General features: G+C 46.0%; 1 protein-coding gene across 1 annotated transcript in view; it reads left to right on the top strand.

Annotated features, from left to right (window-relative positions):
* The window catches only part of LOC119456925 (synaptogenesis protein syg-2-like), an 88,854-nt gene that overhangs the window by 49,013 nt on the left and 13,667 nt on the right, over window positions 1-26,174 (top strand). Inside the window, exon 2 of the mRNA XM_037718742.2 lies at window positions 7,770-7,978. Within this exon, the coding sequence (XP_037574670.2) occupies window positions 7,770-7,978 (209 nt within the window). The remainder of the gene's footprint in view (window positions 1-7,769; window positions 7,979-26,174) is intronic.

The following is a 26,174-nucleotide window of genomic DNA, read 5'->3' as shown; positions in this document are numbered from 1 at the left end:
AAAAGCATGTGCTAACAGCGAGTGTAATTCAAAAATCGTTGTTGAAAAGTCCTTTCCCCAAATAACAATAAAAGAAATGTCCGTCAAATGGTGAGCTGTGGAAATCATTCTGTAGCAAATTACTACAGAATAGCTTACCTCTCTTATAATTAGAGTGACGTCTCCCGTTTGTGGTGATAGAAGTCCCATGAGTTCTGTTCATTGCCCGTTTTCTCCATTAGCCGTCTAGTCGCTTCACCATAAATATCAAAGCGTTGGTTATATTTCACGTTGTAGGGCTGCGAAGAGCCAACCTAAACCACTGCGGGCAAAAGAATAACTAGGACAAGCTATCGCAATACCCCGTAACTGACGACGGTCTCGTACAATTCATCATACCGGAAGCAGCGTATAGGCGTGGTTGCGTGAAAAGCGAACAGAGAAGTATAAAACATGACGCTCGATTTGTTTCCGATAAACGATCTTTCTCAATTTTATGTTATAGCACATGGCTATACAGAACCCTGACACATCTGTTCTTCTTTTGGAACGTTCCTTTAGATGCGCGCGAAAACCATTCTCTAACGGTTATATACCCGATGGCCTGGTTTTGTGTCCCAAAACTTTCTCGGCGCGTTACCAACACTATGCACGTTTGCCATCAATCAACGCTGGCACGGCGGGTGTCCTTGAGGCGAACACGCAAGCTGCTGGTAACTCCCAGCAGTAAGTAGAAAAAGCGTAGAAACGAACCCACCAAATGTCCATGTCAGGCTTGCCTCGTGGCTTTGAAATGTACATTTGCATTCATGTTGCTTGTTGCACGCTGTTGCAAAGGACGATACTTTCGTGCCTGTGCTGCTCATCGTAAAGAAATAAGTTCCCGCTCCATATATGTCCGTACCGACTGTAACTAGAGTTAAGGCGAGTTCAGATGCCTATTACACTCTCGTCATTTTGCTTCCGACATTGTGCTGCACTTGGAGCCCCTTCGAACTTGCATGACCTATTACTGCGATAATTGCAGGTACGTCAACGTCAACTATAGAGAAGCGAATACGAGTTGCTGCACTTACACGAAAGAGCGCAACAAGAGAACAGGAAGTTCAGAGAGAGGAAGAGAATGAGAAATAGCAGTAAGAGGAGCAATAGGCCACAGTCTATTAAATTTCTTTCATGAAAAAAAAGTAATATGAGAAAGCAAATGTAGCGAAATGATGCCGAGTGGCAACATGTTGTTTATCACATATCTACTGAGAAATGGTTCAAGAATAAGGGAAGCAATGGTAGAATAAGAAATGTCGCAGTTTCACCCGAAAGGCGAAGCATCAATTGCGATAGCAAATTAGTAGAGAGCTATACGGAGTAAGGATAGTAGTTTTATCAGCTGTATAAACTTGGACATGTAGGAGCACCAGCAACGCGCAGAACTGTTGTCGACGCCATCGCCGTTTTGCCCGCGTTCGCACCGAACGCGCGTGGCGTTGGTGACTGTTTCCAGGGCCTCTGGGGGCGGCTCGGAGGTTTTCGACGAGATCAGAACGGGACACTCGTTGAGCAGTGTCGAAAGTCTTTACTACCTTGTCATCTCGCAAGGTTATTATATAAATACGCATTTGGTGCCGCAGCTAAACGTCGCCTCCCCTCCCTCCCTCCCTCCCTCCCTCCCACGGCCTTTCGCGCGACGGAATAAGTCGCGTTTGCTCTCCGCCATGTATTCGCTCCCCATGAAAGCGCGCGAGGCATTCACTCGCACCTACGGTGCGCGGCGACGATTTCATCGCCGTTGGATGCATACGGAACTTCACGGCGACGGCGACGCCGAAGCCAGAAATCCGCTGTGAGTGTCCATATAATTGCTATCGCAATAAAAATGGACCAATGTAAGTTGCCATCACCCAAAAAAGATCACGTGCTCGTGACGCCTGCGGCAGAAAGGATGTTCCACATCCGCCCTATGGTTTGTGAGTGGTGGCGCTGGCTAACACTCCCAGGGTTAGTTCTAGTTGTAAAACATAAATACCCCAGAAAGTGGATGGGAAAACGGTTCCGCGGTAGCTCAATGGTGAGAGCCTCGCACGCGTAATGCGAAGACGTGGGTTCGTTTCCCACCTGAGGACAGTTGTTTTTTCATCCATTTTCATTTTCATTAATTTATAATTTCTTTACTTCAATTATTAAGCACAAGTAATTTTCCCCTATGTTGTCTTTGGTGTTATTGTTTGTTGGCTTATTATGACATGCTTAATAAAAATCGGGCCCCTCGGTTCCCTTTCTTCTCGTTCACTACATAACAAGGGCTCGAATCCGGCAACAATGATGCTTTCAGGTAGCATATGCGGGTTTATTGACCAGTTGCCATCACCCAAAAAAGATCACGTGCTCGTGACGCCTGCGGCAGAAAGGATGTTCCACATCCGCCCTATGGTTTGTGAGTGGTGGAGCTGGCTAACACTCCCAGGGCTAGTTCTAGGTGTAAAACATAAGTACTCCAGAAGGTGGATGGGAAAACGGTTCCGCGGTAGCTCAATGGTGAGACCATCCCACGCGTATAATGCGAAGACGTGGGTTCATTCCCCACCTGCGGACAGTTGTTTTTCATCCATTTTCATTTTCATTAATTTATCATTTCATTAATGCAATTATTAAGTACAAGTAATTTTCCCCTATGTTGTCCTTGGCGTTATTGTTTGTTTGCTTATTATGATACAAACACACACACACGCACATACATAGACACGCACACATTCACGCACACACACACACACACACACACACACACACACACACACACACACACACACACACACACACACACACACACATGCGAAACACGCAAAACTGCCGACGATAATTTCCAGACTTAAGCATTTTTTAAATATGAGATCCAGTACAGAAGCCTGCTTGACGATAATTTTGACCTACAAACAACAGCCTCATAAACCCACTAAACCGTTTAGTTGAGCAGTCATAAATTCATAAAGCGAAAACAATAAATCAAGTGTCATGAAGCAACAGGAAATTCTTTGTAGGCATCGGAGCAATACGAAGTGCCGGTGGAGAGAACAACGGTAATAGCATGTTCTGATGATTCGCTGCACGCAACTTCATAAAAAAAAAAAATAGCGTAGCTTGCCCTGGAGGCGCAATGCTAAAGAGGCAGCGGAGATAATGGGCACCTGGCTAGTCCTGGCTTTTGGGCGAGGCTAAGCACTACCAAGTCATCCCCAGAATTTTCCAGAATTTATTGATTATTGATCACTTTTTGATTACTAATTGATTGGCAATCAATTGGCTATCGATGACTGAGTCCCAACCACGCTTAGCTAGACTTAGCCAGGCTCAGCTTCACTAGTTCACAGGGGTATGTACCATTGCGCTTCGACCCTTTCTGCACTACCACTAGGATCGGTCCCCATTTTTTGTCGACGATGGACGGCACTAACGGCCGGCTTAAACAGTTCCGCTGTTAAAAATACTGCTGAGCGTTACCCCTCGCTAATTCAATCTGTGTCACGCGAGAACTTCAGCAGTAGCTGGGAAACATTTTTCATAAATATCCACTATCATGTTAGCAAGACAACGTCAGCTGCTCTAGTGTGACGAGTGTGCTTGCTTTATAACCTCCAACCAGAGCTGTCACTAGCTCACTACCCTATTCAATAACATTGAGTTAAAGAAGAACATATCAGAGACATACAAAGCACTGCCTATGTCTCTCCTACGCTTGTCCCTCATTTTACGCGCATTTATTAGGTGATCACGAACAACCCGTATTTGCGCTCTACATCATTACTCCATATCGATACTTCCGTTCGTTTCACGTGCCGGTGCAGGTACACAACCCTGCACATTCCTTGTTGACCCCGATGACCCCCCTTTTATGTCTCGTCTTTCTCTTGAATGTTGTGTAGTACGTGGGATAAAGGACAGATATTCGCGCATTCCGTTTGCATACGAAGATACCGCAGCAAAAAGAATACCGCAAGCGGTGTTCTCCCATTTCCTGCTCGAACATTTGCTTGTTTTCTGTGGCGTTGCTCTGTTCCGCACCCTTCAGATAGCCCACAGGACGCTGTCTTCTCCTTTTCCTTTCGTAGCTTTCTCCTTTTCCCCACTGTATATTTGGCGGGTCCTTCTCTTGTCGACCATATATCTTGCTCCCCAGAAGAGTCCCGATGCCGAATCTTGATGCATTTCTATGCGCGCCGGAAGAGATGGATTTCCTGCCGGCCAGCCGACGGGCCCGCGTGCGCTGAATACATCGCGCGGAGATGAATAATCGCTGAAACGCGACCGACGAGCGAGATATACACACAAGGCGCAGCCACTGCCTCGCCAGTACTGGGCAGCACTGGGGGTTGGGGCGCCGGCCAGCCGCTGGCCAGCCGATCCCTCGCATCGAAGAAGAAGAAGAAGGACGAAGCAAGAGGCAACGGATACGAGTATACGTGTCCACGATAGGGAATGCCATGTAATATTGACCATAGCGGCAGGCGGTCGCCCCGGAGGATACAATGGCTGATGGGAGTCGTAGAGATACGCGGCATACGCGTGGCGTGTTGGCACTGCGCTTGTACGTATTGTCGACTGTCACGCTGCCGCGAGAGCTGTGCGGCTTCCTTGTGCCTCGTGTTTCGGGAGGCCAGAGGTTCTTGCGTGTGTGCTCATTGTGTTTCACCGAGACAGGAGAGAGCAAAGCGGTGCGGTCGAAGGATGGTTCTAGAAGGTAATCTTCGACTGCCACTCGTGTGGCCGAATAGGTTGGAGGGAAACACGGAGAAATCAGACTGATACGACGAATTTACAGTGAACTTTCCGGCGTAGATCACCTTTTGTTATACCAGTTTTTCATTTTTGTTCTCATATGCTTCTTACTCTTTCACATTTCTTTTTTGCGAAGCACCTTGCGGCGTGCTCCTACAAGATTTCATTTCTCACTACGGCGGTCACTTTACGCCTGGAGCAGAAGAAAACAGCACTGACGGGCGGAAGTTTTGGTGCTTGTTGAAGAATCAGCGTTGAGCCAACTTAATGTGGATGTCTTAAGTGTGGAACGTTTTGAATACCGGAATGGGAAACCGTACGAACTGAAGAGTTAGAAAGGGCGTGTAGCGCGAAACAACAGGGCGTCAAACAGGGACGAGCGAAATGAACAGTTCATGATATCATGTTGGTCCTTCTGACCCTGAGTGCCGATTATTCTGTAATACAGCAAGTTGAGCAAGAAGCTTTCTGTTCATAATGAAACTGGAGGGCGCAGAAAGCGGACAATTAAGGACAAGATAGAAAACAGGACGAGCGCTCACTCTCGAAGTTCATTAGGGAAATCATGCGTATATTCATAGATGCCGACAATAACATGCGGCAGCTGGAAGAAGCTACGGCACCCAATTACCCGAAATCCCGATTATACAAACACAAGAAAACGTGGCGATTGTTCTATAGCAAAAATTTATTTTGCTGTGGATTTACGCATTGTTCTGTCTGCATGTGGTACTCACTTGGTAGACTGGAATTTTCTGAAATTTCGCTTTTTGTGTGCACGAAATGTTTTCTAAAAAAATTGGAATGGTATGATTTTGAACACCTTAACAGTAGCGGCGCGTAACATTTGAGGTAAATCTTTCTTTACCTCTTCCCGGGCTTTACGTGTCGTTCATAGGCGTGTCGTCCCGAGTATTACCGTGGGGAGGGGGGGGGGGGGGACTGGATAGGGTTGAATATATAGCATGGAGTGTTTACCTACACAGGAGGGCCAGTGAGTAATAGTAGTAGTAGTGTAAACATTATTTCTCTTAGTGATTTTAAGCGGCGGGTGGGTCCCTCAGTACAGGGCTCCACTGGTTTCTGCGGTTCGCTGGGCTTGATCGAGAAGAGCTCTCTGGCTCTCTAGATCTTCGCTAGCAAGCCAAACCTAGTACACGTTTGTTTTGTCTAATAAAAGAAATAAATCAGGGGAGAAAACGTGTACATGAAATGTTGACTCATAGGCCTTCTCTAAACCACATGGACCTCTTATTGAAATAGCACATGGTACTCAACGATATTCAGTAGAATGTCTTCTATTTGAACTGCCGCATTCTTGAGCCATTCGGTATGCACCAGTGGGCATGTGCCATTCTTAGTCAATCATATAGAGTGGGTATTTGTGGCTGTGACGCAAACTGTATTTGATTGGACTGGACAAACTTTATTTGGGTCTGTATATGATTCTCAACTGTATTTAGGTATGTGTCATACTTTTCTGTGCATACACCTGTCATCCCCATTATTTCCTGTCATCCCCATTCCTTTTTCCTCGTGACATCGCAACGTTGACGTGTCACATGGTGCATCCGCGTGGTTGTGTGTGTGTGTGTGAGAGAGAGAGAGAGAGAGAGAGAGAGAGAGAGAGAGAGGTTGATGTGATGAAAAGCGAAGAGAGGTTGGCTGGAGGAGCGTGTCTCTAGACTGCTACTCCGCCCTGGATTAAATGGGAAGCGGAAAGAACAGGAAAGTACGGGAGGATGAGGAGAGATGATGGGAAACTACTGTTATATGTACCTGATGTTACATTACTCTAACTTGATCAGTGTTCCTGACCATGCGAAAAGGCCAGCCTATATGTATACAGGCACCCTACCTATACATACGACTCTAAATGACTACACATCGCAACATAAAATCGCGTGGATACGAGTAAATAGCTAGGCTATCTACATGCGTCATAAATCCAAACATGCACATCTCATTATAATTGGCAGACATCACATTAATTTGGGCTTGCGTTTCGGCATCCTGTAAACGGTTTAGTGCATAAAATTAAACACTGCATTAGAATAAAGTGGTAAGCTATGTAGAAGCATAAGCATAAGGTCGCATGTTGCGTAGGACAAAAATACACGCAATCTTACGGATCGCATTGAGTTGTATTGCATTTAATTACGGCTTCACTAAAGCTTGACTTCACATAGATCCCAGCATGTGCTTTGGATCTGCACTTTTTTCTTCTTCTTTTTGCTATTGTTATGAGCCAGAAATGGCCTTGCGCTTCCCATTTACATTTGATCCAATCCCGAAAATTGACAATCGTATGCTGTCCCGAAGCTGATAGCTTGGAAGAACATGTCAGTGCACTTTCAAGTGGGAGGCCTCGTTACACTGCGCTGTATAAGTCGCACAGCAACCTGTCGCTGGCCATTATGTTGGTTTATTGATATTAAGGCTAGTTAGCATAAGGTCCATGTTTCCAAAGCTACCTTTCAAGCTTTACTGTTCCTAAACACACAGTGTCAAACACGGAGTTAAGTCGCCAAAAAAATCAACCCGCCGAGCAAGTCAGACGTTCAGATACCTATATGTTTTCAGCAACCAATATTTAATTGTTGTTGTTACTAATAATGAGATCCTGTGAAAACAGAACATCGTAGTGCAGCCTATCCCAAATCATCAACAGTAAACCACAGTGTCTAAGAAACATAGAAAATATCAAAGGAAAGAAAAGGAAAGTCAGCAAGAGTATGATAATGGAGGAATAAAACATCATATACCTTAGTCGTTCGTAGTGTCTCATATACTATTTCCATGGTCAGATCACGATATATTGACATGACAAGGCAGAGAATCTGTTCAGTCAGTATACGAAAAACAAAACAAAAAAGAACCTTTTACACAGAGCATAGCGTGGATTATGGCTACAGATGTACCGAAAATAAAACAGTGCACTGCATGACCGGCGTACACAACTTTGTTTATGGTTGCAAAGCTTGAACTTTTTTATTCTAAAGCTGTACGTTTTCTACCTGCAGGACTGTGCAATGGCTTGCGGTTGGTGCGGTTGGACATGCCCAGCGCGGTGATCCGCGGTGACCCTCTCTGGCTTAACTGCACGTTCGACCTCGAGTCAGACGATCTGTATTCCGTGAAATGGTACAAGAACAACAGGGAGTTTTTCCGGTACCTGCCCAACGAGAACCCACCGGGACAGGCATACAGGTTGTCTGGAGTCTACGTGGACGTAAGATAGCCTCTTCTTGCTTTTTTTTTTTTTCGAATGCAACGATGTGGAGAAATAACATGTTGCCCTTTTAACTTACCCACTTTCCACCCTCGCCCTCGTTTACGCGCTCGGCTCATTTCATGTCGCTCATAACGCCTTAACCTTGTAAGAACTGCCGCCGCAATCGGCGGCACGAGAAACGCGCGAAACATGGCTTGGCGCTGCTGGTATAAGTGCCAATGACTTTAAGGTCATAATCATCACTATGACCAGGACTTGCGCCCACTGGTTAGGAGTTCGGGGCCGCGAGTTACCAACAACTTATGTATAGTCGAACGACTTTATAACGAAGTGCTTGAGGCCGCTTAAATGGGTTGTTATGCAGGTGACTTCGTTGTAAAGGTATCACACCGCACAAGACTCACAGTAGAACAGGGAAATAATTATTATTTCGTTATACAGGTGATTTTGTTGAAAAGGCGTTTGTTGTAGAGGCGCCCGACTAATCAAATAAGGGGGGGGGGGGGGCTTCCAACCTCTCAACCTGTAACATCTGTTCCCCCTTTTATGCCTACCTATGGCATTTGTCCCGAAAGGTCAGCCTGGCGTGTTGTCTCTCGCATAAGTGCAACTGCCACCGGTGCTTTCTCTAGCTCCTCTACGTTGAAGATGCGCTCAGCAACACCCATTGCGGTGAGCTTTAATCTCACTGTCCACGAAAGCCGGGGGTGTTAGCTACGATCTGCTGGAGCTGTCAGACTCCACTGACAAGAACGCTGGTCTTTAGAAGTCTTGCGATAAACTGGAAATGCTTGCGAGGTTGTGGACCAGGATGGGGGAAAGAAATACGAAAACATGCTCAACGAAGTTAGATGAGAGAGACCAAGATGCCAAATGTACGGAAGTACGAAAAGGGCTAGTTGATTGGTTATTCTCCGTGTCCTCACTACAACAGAAACGAAAAATGCAATTATGAAAGTGTATTGACCCCTCACCCCCCCCCCTCTGTGATGCTGCGAGCATTGTACACGGTTTACCATGATATACGTGTATAATTGCAGAGAAACATACCAAGCAGTCTGTTCACATCGTTCATAATTTTTCAGCCACTGGAATTTGCTATTGTCATGCGCCTAATGTCACATTGTTCTGTTCCAATCATCATCATCGTCATCATCAGCCTACATTTATGTCCACTGCATGACGAAGGCCTTTCCCTGCGATCTCCAATAACCTTTAGGTTGCGCTAGCTGATTCCAACTTGCGCCTGCGAATTTCCCAACTTCATCATCCCACCTGACTTTCTGCCGTCCTCGACTGCGCTTCCCTTCTCTTGGTCTCCATTCTGTAACTCTATTGGTCCACCAGTTACCCATCCTACGCATTATATGGCCTGCCCAGTTCCACTTTTTCCGCTTAATGTCGACTAGAATATTGGCTATCTCTGTTTGTTCTCTGATCCACACCACTCTCTTCCTGTCTCTCAATATTAGGCCTAACATTTTTCGTTCCATCGCTCTTTGTGCAGTCCTTAACATGTTCTCGAGCTTTTTTGTTAACCTCCAAGTTACTGCCCCATATGTAAGCACCGGTAGAATGCAATGACTGTACACTTTTCTTTTCAACGACAGTAGTAAGCGCCAGTCAGGATTTGGTAATGCCTGCCGTATGCACTCCAACCAATATTGCCACGATTAATTGTTTATTTGTATACGGACATTCAGAATAACCTATCGGCCACTAATAGCACAGTGAACGAGTCATCAGCTTGCGTTCAACTGCAGGCGTACGCCACATACAGGGCACAGACCAACGTAAAAAGAAAAGTTCCTGTGTTTTCACTTCGCTCTGTGCAGAAGCCCTCGGAGTGTAATACATATATTGCTATTATCTCCTAGAAGCAAGTCCGCACGATACCATTGGTTACAAATGGCAGGTCTGGCACGTCGCGCGTCCGACAGGCCTCACTTCTGACTCCCCCTAGTCTGTAATTTTCTATTATCTGTGTCTAGTGATGTCTGGGAGCTCATCATGCTCGGTTACGCACACAATTCAAGCGGTCTATCGCTGCCACCACCGGCTAGAAACCACGTTTCACGGTGCGAGCAACAAATGTAAATGCGGGATATAGACGAAAGTTGAAGCGCGATCACTGAGGCGTGGTTAACTCTCAGAACGTGCGTCAGTGCGGGGCTTTGCAGTTAGTTAACAGCGTGAACCGGCAGGTAGTACGCAGAGTCACATACTCGGTGGGGCGACAGCTATTCAGTGCCATAACTTTAAAAAATAAGAACAATGGTGATCACGTTGTTATTGCCTAGAAATAGCAAGCACACGTCACTCAAATAGCCAATAGCTATCCTTGGTTTTGAACCCGTTTTGTTTCGGCGAAGTGTTTGTTGACGCAGAAGAAAAAAAAGAGAACAAAAAAAAAAAAAAGCTGGTCCGAGGTGATTTCCTGCCGTTAGTTTCCTCTCAGACTGAAAGGACACAACATGTAAGGTGCGCACAAGGCTTCCAGTTCTTTCTCTTGATCATGAACTTCATATTCATTCAATAGAAACAACAGAATGAAATAAAGTCAGGCAGACTAGCAGAATAACACGCTGGCGGCTATTTCGGACGCTGTAGGGAAACGATAAAGGTAGACGGTGCTTGTCAGGAGATTAGTAGCTAAGCTTGTGAGATTTGCATGGGAGAAAGTGTGCGTGCTGCAATTATTACGACTCGCATGTCTAACTTTCATTCTAATTCTGAAAAATTAAATATTTTTCACATCTATACCACCCATCAGGTACTGCCAAAAAGACCTATTTTTGTGCATAGGGATTACAGATATGTATAGTACTTCCGCGCAACCAAAGTTTCCTGTGTTCTTTTTTGGCTGGGACAGGTCAACTTTCTTTTATGAGTTAGCATTAGTAGTGTGAAATTGCAATATATATATATATATATATATATATATAGAGAGAGAGAGAGAGAAATAAAATGTCAGACAGAATGCTCTGTAGGTCCGCTATGCACGCAGTTTATAAAGAAGGAGCCACACATACGAAAATTGCATTGCCACTTGTCTACGTTATACCTACGTCTACGCGTTATATATATATATATATATATATATATATATATATATACAGGGTGTTTCAGCGAACACTTTCAAAAATTCTTAAAGCTTGCCTGTGGCAGATAGCCCAATTCTAGTTAATCAGCTGGTCTACTCGAAGAGGCGGACATTACTTGCACAAAGAATTTAAATGCATAATTAACTAATTAACACAAAATCACTAATGAAGTTTCTAACTAATTACCTGATTGCCCATATTGCAATTTACAAATTGTAGCCGTGGAGTTCGCAAAGCGGATACACTTGGAATTAATTCTCAGGATGACAGCAGTTTCGAGATATCAATTCCCGAACTTTGCGGAGAAATGCATTGGCGTTCCAGTTAAATTCTTAACAAAATGTCGTTTTATGCATTGAAGCAGAAAATTAACTGGAACGCCAATGCATTTCCCCGCGAAGTTCGGGAATTAATATCTCGAAATTGGTGTCATCATGAGAATTAATTCCAAGTGTATCTGCCTTGCGAACTCCACGGCTACAATTTGTAAATTGCAATATGGGCCATCAGATAATTAGTTAAAAACCTAATTAGTGAAGTTTTGTTAATTAGTCAATTATGCATTTCCATTTTTTTATGCAAGTAATGCCCGCCTCTTTGAGTAGACCAGCTCATTAACTAGAACTGGGCTATCCGCCACAGGCAACCTTAAATAAATTCTGAAAGTGTTTGCTGAAACACCCTGTATATATAACACATTCAAAAAGCCGTTAAAAAGATCCGGCAAAGCCCCTATCGTTATTGAATATCGACAATAATGCGATTAGCATACAAGGAATGTAGCGACACACCGTCATGTATGAGGCTTGTATGCAGCGATGCAGGCACTTCTCTCACGCTTCTAACCGCTCGTGGTGCGCCTGTGAATATATATCGAGGCAAGGTTGTCGGAATATCTATGACGCGGTTTCGGCTCCGCCCAACGCCGGATAGATGTTAAAGGAAAATTTTTGTCATTGAAAGGCGGCGCATACACAGTGCTCAAAGATGGAGTCAAAGAGGTTTATTGAAGAGCGAAACATACCCGGTGTGCCACGTCCTGTATAAGTCATGCCTGAAGTGACACGCTTATACTCTACACACTTTGGACGGAATTTAAACCGAGCCATGTGTTTGGACCTGCCAACCGTGCTAGTTCGTGGAGGATTCTCGCACCACCGGAGAAAGACCGAAAAGTGTGTAGATCAATCGGTAAGCCTCGTGGCGGAGGTTAGATGTCGAGTGAACTCTTCGTTACGGCATTGTTATCTTCATTATGATTAGCTTGTCACTTTTCAATATTTAGTTGTTGTTTCTGTCATTATGAATTTATGTATGCAACTATAGCTGTAAAGAATAAAAATATGGAGTAGCCGAGGTACTCGTTAACTCAGTCTCTCCCCAGCAACCGATGTATAACAGTACAAAACGGGCCGCGTACACATTCTCCTTCGAGAGCTTGTACGCGTGTAAAAGGGGAACTATGCATCAGGACTACTGTCAAACTTCCGTGTATCCGCCGGTGTCCCGAGCAAAGTCTCACAAGAGAAGACGCGTCTTCGTGACGCGTCTGCAGTCCAGGTGATGTCGTACACGCAACGTATAAATTCACGACTGCGCGAAATGCGAGGCACGGCCGGGAGCCTCGCAGAAACCAGTACAGCTTGTCAGGAGCACTCCGTTTACGTTAATATGTAGTGAAGCCGCCCCTTTTGATCATACCAAATCATCCTGAATTTGGGTCCGATGACAAAACCAGCGACAAGCCCCAAAAAACTACAGCCTACCGCAAAGGAGCAGCACGCCTTTGATTCCTACTGAATTAAAAACAAAACAAAAAAGAAAAAAAAAGAAACAGAGAGAGATAGAGAGAGGAATGGTGCGAGAACTGCCCCGAAAAGGGGGTTGGGATAGGGAGCTGGAACGAAGGCAAGGAACGGCTGGATTAATAATGCGGGAAGCCGAGACGGTGTAGACGCCACGCGCAAAACTTCTGGCGACTACGCAGTTCCAGGATTTCAATAATTAATTGACAGCCGGCACACCCACTCAGAAGCGCCGACTCTGGTGAGCCTCACGCGGCCCACATTAACGCTTGAGTGCTCGGCTTGAGAAAGTCGAACGCCGCTTTTGCGCCTTTTTTTTTTCTTCTTCTTTTATCTTAGCTGGCTAACTTTCACTAGTTCTGGCATGCATGCGATGACATTTGGAAGTGCGTGCGTAAGTGGCACAGCGCTGTGACGTTTCATAAATACTCGAATACGTGGCGGCACGTTTACAGGTCCGAGCAGGAACAGTCCCAACTGACAGAAAAGCTTTCCAAGCAGTCCACGTACCTTCAAGGAAAAATACAAATAGATGAAATGACGTGGCGTTTCCTGACCTAGCTTGGCACGGTAATGATTTAGTAAGCACCGCGAATGGGCCGCAGTTACTCATCTCGGACTTCGCAGTCCTTATGTGAGAAGCGGGTCTTTCGTTGCTCACTTGTGTTAAGTCCGCGCTCATTACCAGCCTTAAAGTTTTCTATATTCAGACTGGGGTAGTCCTTCGCACGATGGAATAAACTCTTTGACGATGCACGAGCTGCATTTGAACAGTCCGTTGAGCTAAGCAGAGCCATGCCCTCTGGAACTCTGGGGCTTTACGTGCCAAAACCACGATAAGATTATGAGGCACGCCGTAATGGGGGACTCTGGATTAATTTTGACCACCAAGGGATCTTAGCGTGCCCCCAATGCGCGCGACACGGGCGCTCTTGCATTTCGCCCCCATCGAAATGCGGCCGCCGCGGCCGGGATTTGATCACGTGACCTCGTGCTTAGCAGGCCAACACCTTAGCCGCTAAGCCACCGCGGCGGGTGCAGTCATGTTCTCTAAGAGGAAGCTTGAAATCCACCGAATCGAAAAATCAAACTGAAAGCAGTCACAGTAGTCATGCCCACGGTTTATTTGTAAGGTGAAACCAAGCGTTATAAAAAGAACACATAGAGCTTTGGAAAAAAAAAAGAACGTTGCAAAGGATACACATATTCTTATGGGATGAGAACGCGAAAGTGTTTCTTTTGGCTAGGTTGTTGTTACGGAGGGGTGCTGCAAAGTATAGTGTTGCCCAGTTCTGTTATAAAGAATGAGGCAATATGATAGGTCGAATTGTGTTTATTTATATGATTTGGTGCAATCAAAGTGGTGTCGACACCACTTTACATGTCCTCTTCTACTTCGTAATCGAGGCAGTATGCTTCATAGGTCTCGGGTATATCGAAGTAGTACGACCACCAGGGCGTTGTGGGCGGTGTCATTTAACAGTCTCCGGTGTCGTCTTCCTCTTGTCGTTCCGGTGACGGCGTACATAGACACTGTCATGGCCTTGTGATACGAGAAGTAGGTGGTGACATACATCCCATCTCACATCATGTATGGGTCGTTCGTGAATGCGAGATCGATGCACGTACATCTCGACGTCGTAATGGCCTCAGTGGGCGTCTTCAATTTGATATCAAAACTCGGCACGCATGACAACGAGGAACGATGGGCTAGCCGGTGCATTCTGATTAAGGTCCCCTACCTCGTTATCCAAGGCTTTACGCCTACGCAGAGCAGGATGAATGTTCTTTCTGATGAATCCCGCCGCTGCCTTCTGCGACTTGCCGGGCGCCACGTGCACAGACCACCACCACACCACTGTCTTCGAACTTGGCGGCACGTGTTCTACTGCCCACGACAGCGTGCAGTCGACCAATCATGTTTCAAACACCGCTGCAGTGTAAAGTTTCGTTCTTTAAAGCACCCAAAGGCAGGTGGTTGCTGCGGCGGAGTGGAGCGCGCGCCAAGTGCTGCTGCGGCAAGTGTTGACGCCGGCGTCAGTTCCGGTGGGAGAGGTCACGTGCTGTCCGGACACGGCGTTTGCGGATGTCTTTTGCGGACGCCTTTTGCGGACGGCAGCTGGGGGCGCGCTTTTGCCAACCTATAGCCAAGAAACGCTTTCGCGTTAAAAGTTTGTCACAGGTGCAGTCTTAAAAACGAAAGGAGACCTTGCAGAATCTTGCAGAATCACAGCCCAATTTCAAGCGGGACGGTTCCCTTGGAGCAGTCACATCAAGAGTTCCCGTTTCCTGTCATCAAACTTTGTACTTTAAAACGTTGTCTGCATATTTCTCACCCGTTCGGCCACCCGTTTTAAACATTGGCCACATATAACGCTTTGGAGCTCTTGCTTAGCTTGTGCACTGTATGACGTTGAATGAATTAGTGGGCCGTTGCCACTGTGTATGACTATGCTGTGCTTTCGCAGACTATGTGACAGCGCCCACAGTGCCAGTTCTGTATTGTTCCTTCTTTTCTTCTTTTTCTCTCGTCTTTCGCACCTCTTTCCTCCTTCCCCGGTACAGAGTATAGCCAACCGGAGATATTCTCTGGTTAACTTCCCTGTCATTCCTTTTCCTTTATGTCTCTTTCTCCCTCTTGCTTAAGAAACTTTTTTTTAAAGTATGTGTGGGTGGTCCTTCACCCACACATACTAAACTTCACTTGCATATCTAGCCGTAAAGTTCACTCAATTTCCCATAAAATTGACTTCTGTGGCTCTTATGGGCCTTCCATTACAGCGGGATGAATTTTGCGCCGTTTTTAAAACAGACTTATAGCGCATTTGCATACGTAATTTCGCGCAAATGCCGTAACTGACCCACACACTTTACACTTTCCCCTCCACATCACCCACAACGTTCTCCTAATATTACTAGATATCAAAAGCTGCCTTGTATGGTTCACCGAGCACATCGGGGAAATCAGTACGTGCATCGAGGAACATATAAATATTGGCAGAAAAGTAGCGTTCAGTAATTATTTTCAAAACGCATAAATAAGCCAGAAACTTTAAAGCTTCGCCGCGCATTACACTTAACGTGATCAGCATTTTCACCCGTATGAACTTGGTGCCACGTACATTTATCCCAGGGCTCTGGGAAACATTGCAGATAACGGCCGTATAATGCTTTCGAACAACCATATTTCCTTGAAAAGTCAACATTGTGACACGTCGACTTCTTCCAGGATAGTGGGCAAATGTTTTTCGCAGTCACTCGTAAAATACACCTATAAAGCGCTGAAACTCTTGCACAGGTAATTTGCCGCAACTGCCGTAATTAGCCCACACAGTACAATCTTTCTGCACTGGTCACCCATAGCATGCCCCCTATTCTTCACAAATATAAAATTGATTCTCCTTGTTTCTCTTTTGATTCTCCTAGAGTTGCAGGGAAACTTTACAAGTGTTTCATATAACGCCTTTAAACAGACAGAACACTAGAGTTTAGGAATATTCATTTGGCCGTAATTAACCCAAACATTCAAAAATTTTCCTTCACATCCGCTCTAACAGGCCCCATATTTCACCAAGATATAAACATTTGGGAGTCATCTAGTTTTTTGAGACAGTCCGAAAACCCGCATATAACGGCTACGAGTGCTTCAAGTCGCACTAACAACTTCGCTGTATAAAAAAAAAAAAATCTGTCACTCCGATGTTCTTAGAAAAGAAAGCTGACTCTGACGGCACTCACGTTTTCAGAAAAATGTCGTACACAGCGGCCGCATTACGGTGGGGTCTCTGCGCATGCAGGTGAGTTCGTGAACTCTGTTCACGCACTCACCTGCACGAACAAGAGTCCTTGCTCTCAAAGCACAAGGTCCTCTGCGAGCATGAAGCGCTTATCGCGCAATAAGGAAATGACAGCTAAGCTGGACACTACAGTCCTGCATCCCATGCGTCCGCTTTCGTTTTATTTACTACCGACAAGAGCAAGCGTCAGAATACTATGCGATATTTAATGTTGCACATAAATTCTTTCTTTTTCTTTGCTATGGCAACAATTATTATCGCGTCTTGTTAACATAATTACCTGCGAAGAAACGCATCAGCAGAGGGCAGTACCATTGCCGAATAAGTGAATACTACTTGCAGTGGGATTAAAGCGCTTCGTGTAGCTATTCTGCGTGTTCTGTGAATACACGGCTATACGTTTTTTTTTATTTTTTTGAAGAGGTTCGTTAGAAGACGAGACAAGTACTAATCTAGCAATGTGCCTAGTAGGCGGCAGAGAACGCTCCGCATTAAAATAGCGAGAACATCGTTTCTGCGTTCACTTCTTGAGCACGGTTAGGTGACAAGATCGGCTCCCAAAAAAGTTTACGTTCTACATAGATTTGTTATTCACCAGGCACTATAAGGCGAGAGTGACACGTTCGGCAAGATGTTATAGTAGGCTGTCTCCTGCGCTTAAGCGCGGGACCATTTTGTGCATGTTCTTATGCATACGATGCGCAATCCATAACCGTCCCGACGACGACTTACAGTCAACGATCTGTCTTCGACGCTCTGGCTTGGGGCCCGCTCCCGGGTGCGCGGCAGTGGGCTGAGAGATGAGCGATGGCCTCCAAACGACGCTTCATGGCATGCTCCTCCTTCGACGCATCGTCACTTTCGAGACTGGAAACGGGAAGACGGGAGAAAACGATGTTAGATACGACGAAGCAAAAACTACAGACAGAGAACGCAACCTTGGCTGCCGACCTCAAGAACTTAAAATAGAAAAGGCTATAAAAAAAAAGAAAAAGAAAAGACGGTAAAGAAAGAGTGACGATGAAAAGCAAGGGAAGCTGAAATGCCTTTTTTTATCTATTTTCTTTACTGTATAAAAAATTTGGTGGGCCTTTTTCAACATTATTTCAAAGTCATTCAGTTTGAGCCAAATGGCACCTATGCGGAGGCGTTCTTGTTTTCTTCTTCTTTTCGCTATAATATTTCAGGTAGAACCATCACCACCAAGGACTGCTTTCGATGGCGTTAATTTTGTTAATCCGCAGCATCTCCTAGAGCTTTGGCCAATTTTTTATGGTCTAACTTTGCCCAACCTGGTGTCGGTCACTTAAAAAAAGTAAAACTGCAGGAAAAAAAATACTATACCACTGGCCGGTCTCATAATCGAAGCCATGACCTGCGGACTCATAGCCAAGGTGCTCTACCGATGTGGATGTGAACTCGCACAGGTAAAAAGAATAAAACTAATATTTTTGTAACATTCACTGCTGAATTTATTTCTAACGACCTGTGAGTATGCTAGCTGAGCACGTATGAAAAAATAACCTCCAAAAATGAGCTCACAGATTTAACAGATTTGCTTAAAAATTCAAAGATGTTCAGCATTCAGCGAGGAGAGCGGTGCGATATACTGAAAATTTAGCCTAGACTTTCTTGCTGCTTTGTGCACTACGCAAAGTTTATTCAGAGAAATAGCAGTGGACGTCAGACAGTGCAGACAGTTGAAATGCCAAGTAACCGGCTCATCCGATATCATTATTGCACTCAGATGTTGTTTTATTTAGATGCACGAGTTGCGCACTTAAACGTAGTACATTAGGCACTCATTTGAGCAATAAGTGAGGAACCAGTGCGAAACGAATAATTGGTTGAAATGATGGTTATTCAACACAGCCAATAATAACTGATACCTCGTTAAGTTTTGCGGATAAATGATGAATTTCAATTCTTACTGCTGCTGAAAAAAAAAAATCCAGCGCCAGATATATCCCAAGTAAGTGCGACTTAAACTGAGTGGCCAGAAAGAAGTCTGCACGTTTTTCCTAACTGTTGGGGCACATACAGTAACTAATATACATTAAGCATTGTGTGCTACGTGATACGCTACCGTGATGCGCTACTGCGAGGCGTCCTGTGCGCATGCGCGTGTTTTTTACCATGGACTACTGCGGCATAGCGGTGGGTATACCGCTAGTTACCGTGATTGTGAGAAAAACATGGCAGCTCCAATAGCAGTCCGTTTCGATCCGAGTTCGTTCTTGCGACTTCATTTCCGTTGTGATGGCAAGAAATAAATGGTAAAAATCAGTCATTGCTTAGTCTAATTTCAGGCTGAGCACAAGTTATTAGCGATGTTCTGTGATTAATATTGAAATCCGCAGTTTGTTACGACGCTGTTAGGCTTAAGAAGAGACGTCACCGAGCTGCGAAAGAATTCTGGTTTCAGCCTATCAGATTACGCCCCAGCATTCGCATCGGGGATACGGAACGCTCAGGAAACCTAACCATTTGCTACATCATTAATATACTTCTGCGCACTAGCACGGTACGCGATGACTGTATGCTAAATCTTAGATATTTATGTATGTATACCGCGGTTGAGCGGCGAGGCGACACATGCGCAGTGGGCCTGACGTACCGTAATATGGTAACGCATAACGCATCGCGCAATGCTAAAGCACTCTACTAATACAAGAGGTCGTTCAACCAATAGCTACACATGCCCCGTGAAGCTAACAAAACTAAATAAACCGTGGCTCCTACGCCAAAAAGAAAGAAAAAGAGGGATCAATGGCCTAATATTGCTGCCGAAATGAAGAGGAAAACTGAGGAGCTCCGAACAATGTAATTGGCTATTCCTAATGAGCTAGCGAGGCCGGCGAGCAAGTGCTCTTTCGAACGACAGCAAACTCGTAAAGTGTGCCACGCTATCTGCGAAGACGCATTAGCCGCAGCGGCAGTCTCCCGAGCTCGTTTATTGCTTTCTAGGCGGCGCTAGTACTGCTCAGAATTCTTACACGAACCTTCTCTTGGCTGAGGGACAATTTCCTAACAAGAAATGCGTTCTGAAGTCTACCTGGCACGGCTTCACTCGTCTGGCTGGGTCCCCTTTCGCATGTCCATCATGTGGTAGGAGATGGGCTTACTCTCGAACCATGTTGGGAACGAAGTACACGTTGCAGGTATATATGCCCACCATACTGCAGGCGCGATAATTGCTAAACAGCTTAGGTGCTAAATATTGCCGCCATGCCTATCGCGTAGTGTCATTAGCCGCGATGCACGTGGAAGCTACAATTTCCAGTGAAAAAGTGGTTGGGACACGAGGTGCAGTACATTTCAGTGTCGGTAATTGGTATATGCGATTGTCGATGCGGTTCTGGAAGCACACTTGGATGTTCGCCGACAAAATGAGACGTCCTTAGAATTTTGTGCGTGCGTGTGTGTGTGTGTGTGTGTGCGTGCGTGCGTGCGTGCGTGCGTGCGTGTGCGTGTGCGTGTGTGTGTGTGTGTGTGTGTGTGTGTGTGTGTGTGTGTGTGTGTGTGTGTGTGTGTGTGTGTGTGTGTGTGTGTGTGTGTGTGTGTGTGTGTGTGTGTGTGTGTGTGTGTGTGTGCGTGCGCGCGTGCTCGTGGACGCTGTTACATCCCATTTACCCGCCTCTGCATCCCTGCAAGATAATGCGGATACAAAAGAATATGTTGTAAGATAGGCAATCCAAGGGTTGCCAGGCGCAACAAAAAACAATAAGGCGGTCGGGCGCGTGCAGAGGCTTACCAATGACATCAGGAGGAAGCTTTGCTATAGGGAACATGAAATGTAGAAATGCAGTTATCCCCTTTCTGCTCTGTCACGCAGTAGTGATAAGAAAAGGCGTTTTTTTTTTATAGAGTGGTACACGCATGATTGCTCACTTGAGTCCATTATTGCTGTAATAGTAGTTCCTGGGCCGCTATATTGTATGGGTTCAAAAAGCCGACGTTCGGTTTCGCCTCACGTGATTGGCCTAGATCGGCGCGGTCTGGACAATCGCGTGAGACGAAACCGAACGTCGGCTTTTCGAAAGCGTTCAAGATAGCGCCCCTGCAGGCGTATTATGGTACTGGACGCGCGTCGCAAGGTCAGAAGTATATATTATCCATAATCACTTGGGAACCACAGCAATGTTCCTACAGCGACAGAATAGACGACGAACGACATCATCGGAAAGCTATTCCTGACAAAGCTTCCTCTACGTTCATCTGTAGTTGATGAAGCTGGGACACTCCAACTGGCTACAAGCGGAGGTAACATCTCTTCATTTGGCACCGAACCCTGTAGAAGTAAACCGAATGAAACGAGACAAACCTTGACCTATACGTTCCTTGTTTTGTGTAACTGTGCGTAAGCGTAAACAGCACACCATATAATCTACACCCTACATTCTTCTGCTATCCCCTCCACATACGTATAACAGAATTAAATACGCACTTTTGTACCGTGAAAGGAAACGAATATAAGCTCGGCTCCCAGCATTTCTGTGACGCATGGTGCTGAAAATCTCCCTATAAACTAAATATGCGGGCACCGCACGACTCCGCGCCTATTGATCCGGCTTCCTTGGGGAAGATGAGAATAAAGCAAAGCGATCGCATTCTCAATTCTGTCACTTCTCATATCCCAACGCCCACCCTTGGAGTCAGTCTCGCTTTTTTTTTATGTCATGCTTCCCAATGCTCGTGTTCTGCTGTTTTATAAACTCCTTCCCGGTTCCACACCCTTTCGAGTTTGTCCTGGCAACGACACGTTTCCCCTCCAAGAGCTGTTCCCTTCCCTACGTCGCCAACGCACGGCGCTCCCATGGCACCGACGCCCATTGTTTCAAGGTGCGATTGAAATGAAAGGCACGATGAGAAAGAGTAACTTTCTGCCGCCGGGCACGAAAGCACGCGACTGCTGCGCGCAGCCGTTTTCGCTTGCAGTTTCTTGACATATCTCAGCTTTATTCCTGCTCCTATTGCATTGTTCCATTTACTATACTATCTTGCGAGAGAGCTACGGCAGAGGCCGGCAGATTCGCTCACGAAGCCTCCGGATAGAGAACGTAAACATTGCTGCCGCGATGAGAAAACAGCGCAGTAGGCCGCGTCGAGAGGCAGACACGTAGGCACGGGAAGGGCCTGGGTCATTCGCTGAAAGCAGGGGAAGCCTCGCAGCCTTCTAAAGCAAAAAAAAAAGAAAAGAAAAAAAAGAGAACGAAATAGGATAGAAAAGTGGCAGACCACGCTCTCTGCGCGTCAGGAACGTGGGGAAGCTAGCCTCTGTCATAAATCACAAGAGCGTTGTTTTTCTGCATGTTTCTCGGCCATTTACGCATGCACGCAGGCGGAGAGGAGAACGAACTCTGAACAAGCGCACGAAGAAATAGCTGACACGTTCCTTCACGTATGCACGGCTGGGCAGAGCTGAATGGGAGAAACTAAAGTGAATGGGGGCGAGAGCGTAAAGGGAACAAGGCGTACTCCGAAGATGGCAATCTCTTACCCTGCCCCTACGGAATACATATCGCCTCGCTTTCCAATCTTGCTCGTTCACTCTCCATGAAGTTGCACGGATCTCGCACCCTTGAGCCTTGTTTCGTGACGAGCGAGACCACTCTTTTTGGCATTCATGCTGCTTTATTCCATTTTTGTTTTGTTTTGCTACATGTTTAGACCTTCTAGTTAGACCCAGTTGTCAAACGTTCCTCTTGATGTACAGGCTGTCCACTTTTGTGTAGTCGCCTAATGACGAGCGATGCTGCACCAGAACAAACATGTGCATTACGTATACATATACCTGAACTGTTTGAAATCAGGAACGTAGGGGTGGTATTGCAGATATACGGCAAAGAAATACGCATGCCATGTAATCTTCTAGCAGCGAGTGTGCGCTTTTTGTGCTTCTCTTTGTCTTTCTTTATTTGCTACTCGCAATACCTATAGTTGTTGCATGCTGTAAATATGTGGGCTGCAAATGCTGGCTTAGACAGATGCTCCCTCGACATACCCCCTGTGCTTGCACGTAATGTCTATATGCGTAGTGGTTAATGTGTTAATTTTGTCTTGATGCGTACATAAATTTCTGGTTGTGTAGTGCAAGTACTAGGATGTTATACCGTGTTCTGCGTAATCTAACTATCTAACTATCTAGCTATTTCTCGTTTTCAGCTCCTCGTTCATGGTACTGCTTTGCTATAATACTTAGTAGCTGTTGCAGACAACAAGCCGCACATAAATTGTGAAGGTCGACAAGACCTGACCCTTCTTCACGGTGACTAGAACAATGGCACAATTCCTCCTGCCTCTGATCTGTTCTACTCATACTGTATAACCATTTAGGGAACATGCGACCGTACTCCTCCGAAACGGTTACCTTTAAATATTACAGAGAAGAGATAGAGTGAGATAGAGAGAGGAAAGGCACTGAGGTTAACCAGAGGCGCGTTTCCGGTTTGCTACCCTGCACTGGGGTGGGGGATACAGGTGTTGGAAAGATGGCACAGAGACAGAGAGAGAAAAAAATGAGAAAAAAATCAGGAACAGGTACAGAAAAGTCGTTCCAATCACAGGCGTTCACACAGGCCGTCGATAAAGAAGCGCACTAGCTTTGTGTTCCCCTTTCCCGTTCCCCCGGTGTAGGGTAGCCAACCGGACGTTATTCTGGTTAACCTCCCTACCTTCTGCCTTTCTCTTTCCCCTCCCCTTTTTCTGATGCGATGTTAGGTCGCGTCGGTGTTGCAGAATTCTTTCTTCCGAGAGAGGCTGGTCGTATAACTGGTTCAGCAAGATGGAAAGCGATTGCACACTGTACTGCGGGCACTGGCAAAGAACATGCTTAATTGTTTCCGCGTAGCCGCAATCGCCACATGCTGCGGTGTCGGCCATCCCTATGCGGAACGCGTTGGCATTGGTAAACGCGACGCCCAACCATAGCCTACACAAAAGGGTAGCGTCTCTTCGGGGAAGTCTTGGTGGAAGTCGAAGGCTTAAGGTTGGATGCAGGGTGTATAAACGGGCGTGCATAAAATGTGGTTCATTCCACTCTGATGTAGTGCATTGGCGTGCAAGTAGACGAAGCATCTTTGCAGGATCTGTCCTTGACAGCGCAATCGATAGGCGCTTGTCTTCTACACGAGCTGAACGAGCAGCTTGATCGGCTCGTTCATTGCCAATGATTCCACAGCGACTTGGTAGCCACTGAAAAATGATTTCTTGTTTTTACCCAGTCAGGTATGACCTCTGTGATTTCGAATACCAACTGTTCGTGCGGACCGCACCGCAAGGCTGACAATAAACACATCAGTGCCAGGTTCGAGTCGCAGAAATGTGACCATTTGTGCGTTGGTTCGTCGTTAATAAAGTGTAATGTTACTCAAAGTGCTGCTAGTTCTGCTGCCATCGACGTTGTCAAGTGAGACGTTTTCAATAATGGTGGCTCTTGCTGGAATGACGACCGCTGCGGTAGAGCTGTTGGGCAGGACGGAGCCGTATGTGTATATTTGGATGCAATTCTGATACTTCTCATATAATAGTAGTAAGGTAAGAGCCGGCGATGACATATCTGCTTTTTTTTTTCTGGATGACCGGTATTGTCAGGTTGATGTTTAGCTGAATGTGGCTCCAAGGAGGAGTCGAAGGTCTCGCGGCAGTTGTGGAGCAAGATGGTATAGCCTCACGATGCGCGGATACCGTTCGGCAGAACGGGGCACGTGGTCTGTTCCGCAGGTAGAGAGGCTATATGGTGGCAAGGAGTCGGTGCAAGGTGCATTACGTGCACTCTTAGTGCTTCAACGGCGATGTGGGTCGTGAGGAGGTGGTCTCTGGCGATTACAATAGCTGTCGCTGTCGCTGTTGACGCACTGTGAGGAAGACCTAGACAAATCCGGAGCGCCTAGGCCTGAACACTTTCTATAGTACGTAGGCTTGTTTTACTTGCGTTAGTCAATGCTGATAAGCTGTACCGCAAAAAAGCGGAGAAAAGGTACCCTATATAGTTGAAGCATAGCGCTTGTCGACATTCTCCAGGTCTTTCCAGCGAAGACCTTCAAAAGGTGACAGATGCCTGTCAACCGCTTTTTCATGTGCAATATATGGGGACTCCATATGTCTCTGTCAATTATGCATGATACCCAAGAATTTGTATGAACGCACAGATGGTATCATCTGCCCATTGACCAATACACTGTAGTGCGTCTTGGGCTTACGCGTAAATGGCACAAGTGCACATTTATCCGATGAAATCTCCAGGTCTTGATTGCGGATGTAGAGGGTAGTCTGATTGGCAGCTTTTTGGAGCCTTGCGCGCACTGGTAAGCGTGTCACAGAGAAAAATGGACAGCGCGCCAAGAGCACATGCGTTGTCGTTTTTTTTTTACTTCTCTATGTCTTTTTATTTTCAATTCTTTATGAACATTTCTTGCCGCATATTGAGGATTTAGAGGATTGGCGCTTTACTCGGGCATAACCAGCAAGTTTTGAAGCTGCAATCGAAAACAGTCGTCGACGATGACCATATATCACATCTCGCAACAACCTTGCCCGGTGCTGCTAACCGCCAGGCAGACAGTACGTTGTAACATATTGGGTATGTGGCACCAATGCTAGATCTATGCCATATACGCAAGTCAATGAACGAAAGGAAACGTTTGTCCCTAAAGGCAACCGCCTAATTTCTGTATTGGTGTCCCGTGTATCTTTAAGCTTCAGCCGGCCAACTCATGCCATTACATTGATTGACCAGATACTGACTGCTCAATACAAGCTCTTGATCTATTTATTTAGGCACTTCTCTCCCTGTCTCTTCTCAGTGGCGAGTGCCTTCTAGTTTGTTTGTCCACGGTGGCCACGGCATCGAACAAAAAGCTAGAAAACGCGATCCCAATGACCAGGCCCGTATTTGTTCTCGCTGACGATGATGGCTTGCACAATCACAAGATAGGACGGTGATAGCTCCCAGGCGGAATGAAATCGTTCTTTCGCTTCTCGGAAGGTGCGGAGTAACAATGCGAGTGAATGCGAGAGCCTTAACGGTGAACTGAGGGAACACACCCAACGAAACATTGCTACGAGGTAACGCCTGTAGCTGTAGCAATAGCTGAACGATGCCTCTTCTAAGTGAGCGTTAGGAAAGCCTAAACGAGCGAAGTCGCAATGCCTCCTCGTCGGTAAAGCACATGTATGCTGTGTGCCGTATATTATACATTGCCATGGCCTAAGCAGCGTAGCAGTGCGCGAATGAGGGAAACGAAAGCGGCGACGATACGGCAGGGCGTATTTCTTCACATCTTGTTGTGAAACATACTATAGCTGTTTGGAGTAAGGAACAGCACCAAACAATGCGCTAGTTCTCGAGCCCAACGGTGAAGAAATCGCCGCGCTATTGTCAGATGCAAGAATGTGATGCGCTTAGTATACACAGACATGTCTTTTTTCTTTTCCTTTGGCTACGAATGTGCCAAGCTATAGCTTTCACGGAGACGTGAGTGACTAG

Source organism: Dermacentor silvarum, chromosome 6 (assembly GCF_013339745.2).
Source record: "Dermacentor silvarum isolate Dsil-2018 chromosome 6, BIME_Dsil_1.4, whole genome shotgun sequence".
Taxonomy (NCBI): Eukaryota; Metazoa; Arthropoda; class Arachnida; order Ixodida; family Ixodidae; genus Dermacentor; species Dermacentor silvarum.
Note: the sequence above shows the minus strand (reverse complement) of the source record. Positions and strands in the feature narration are given on the sequence as shown.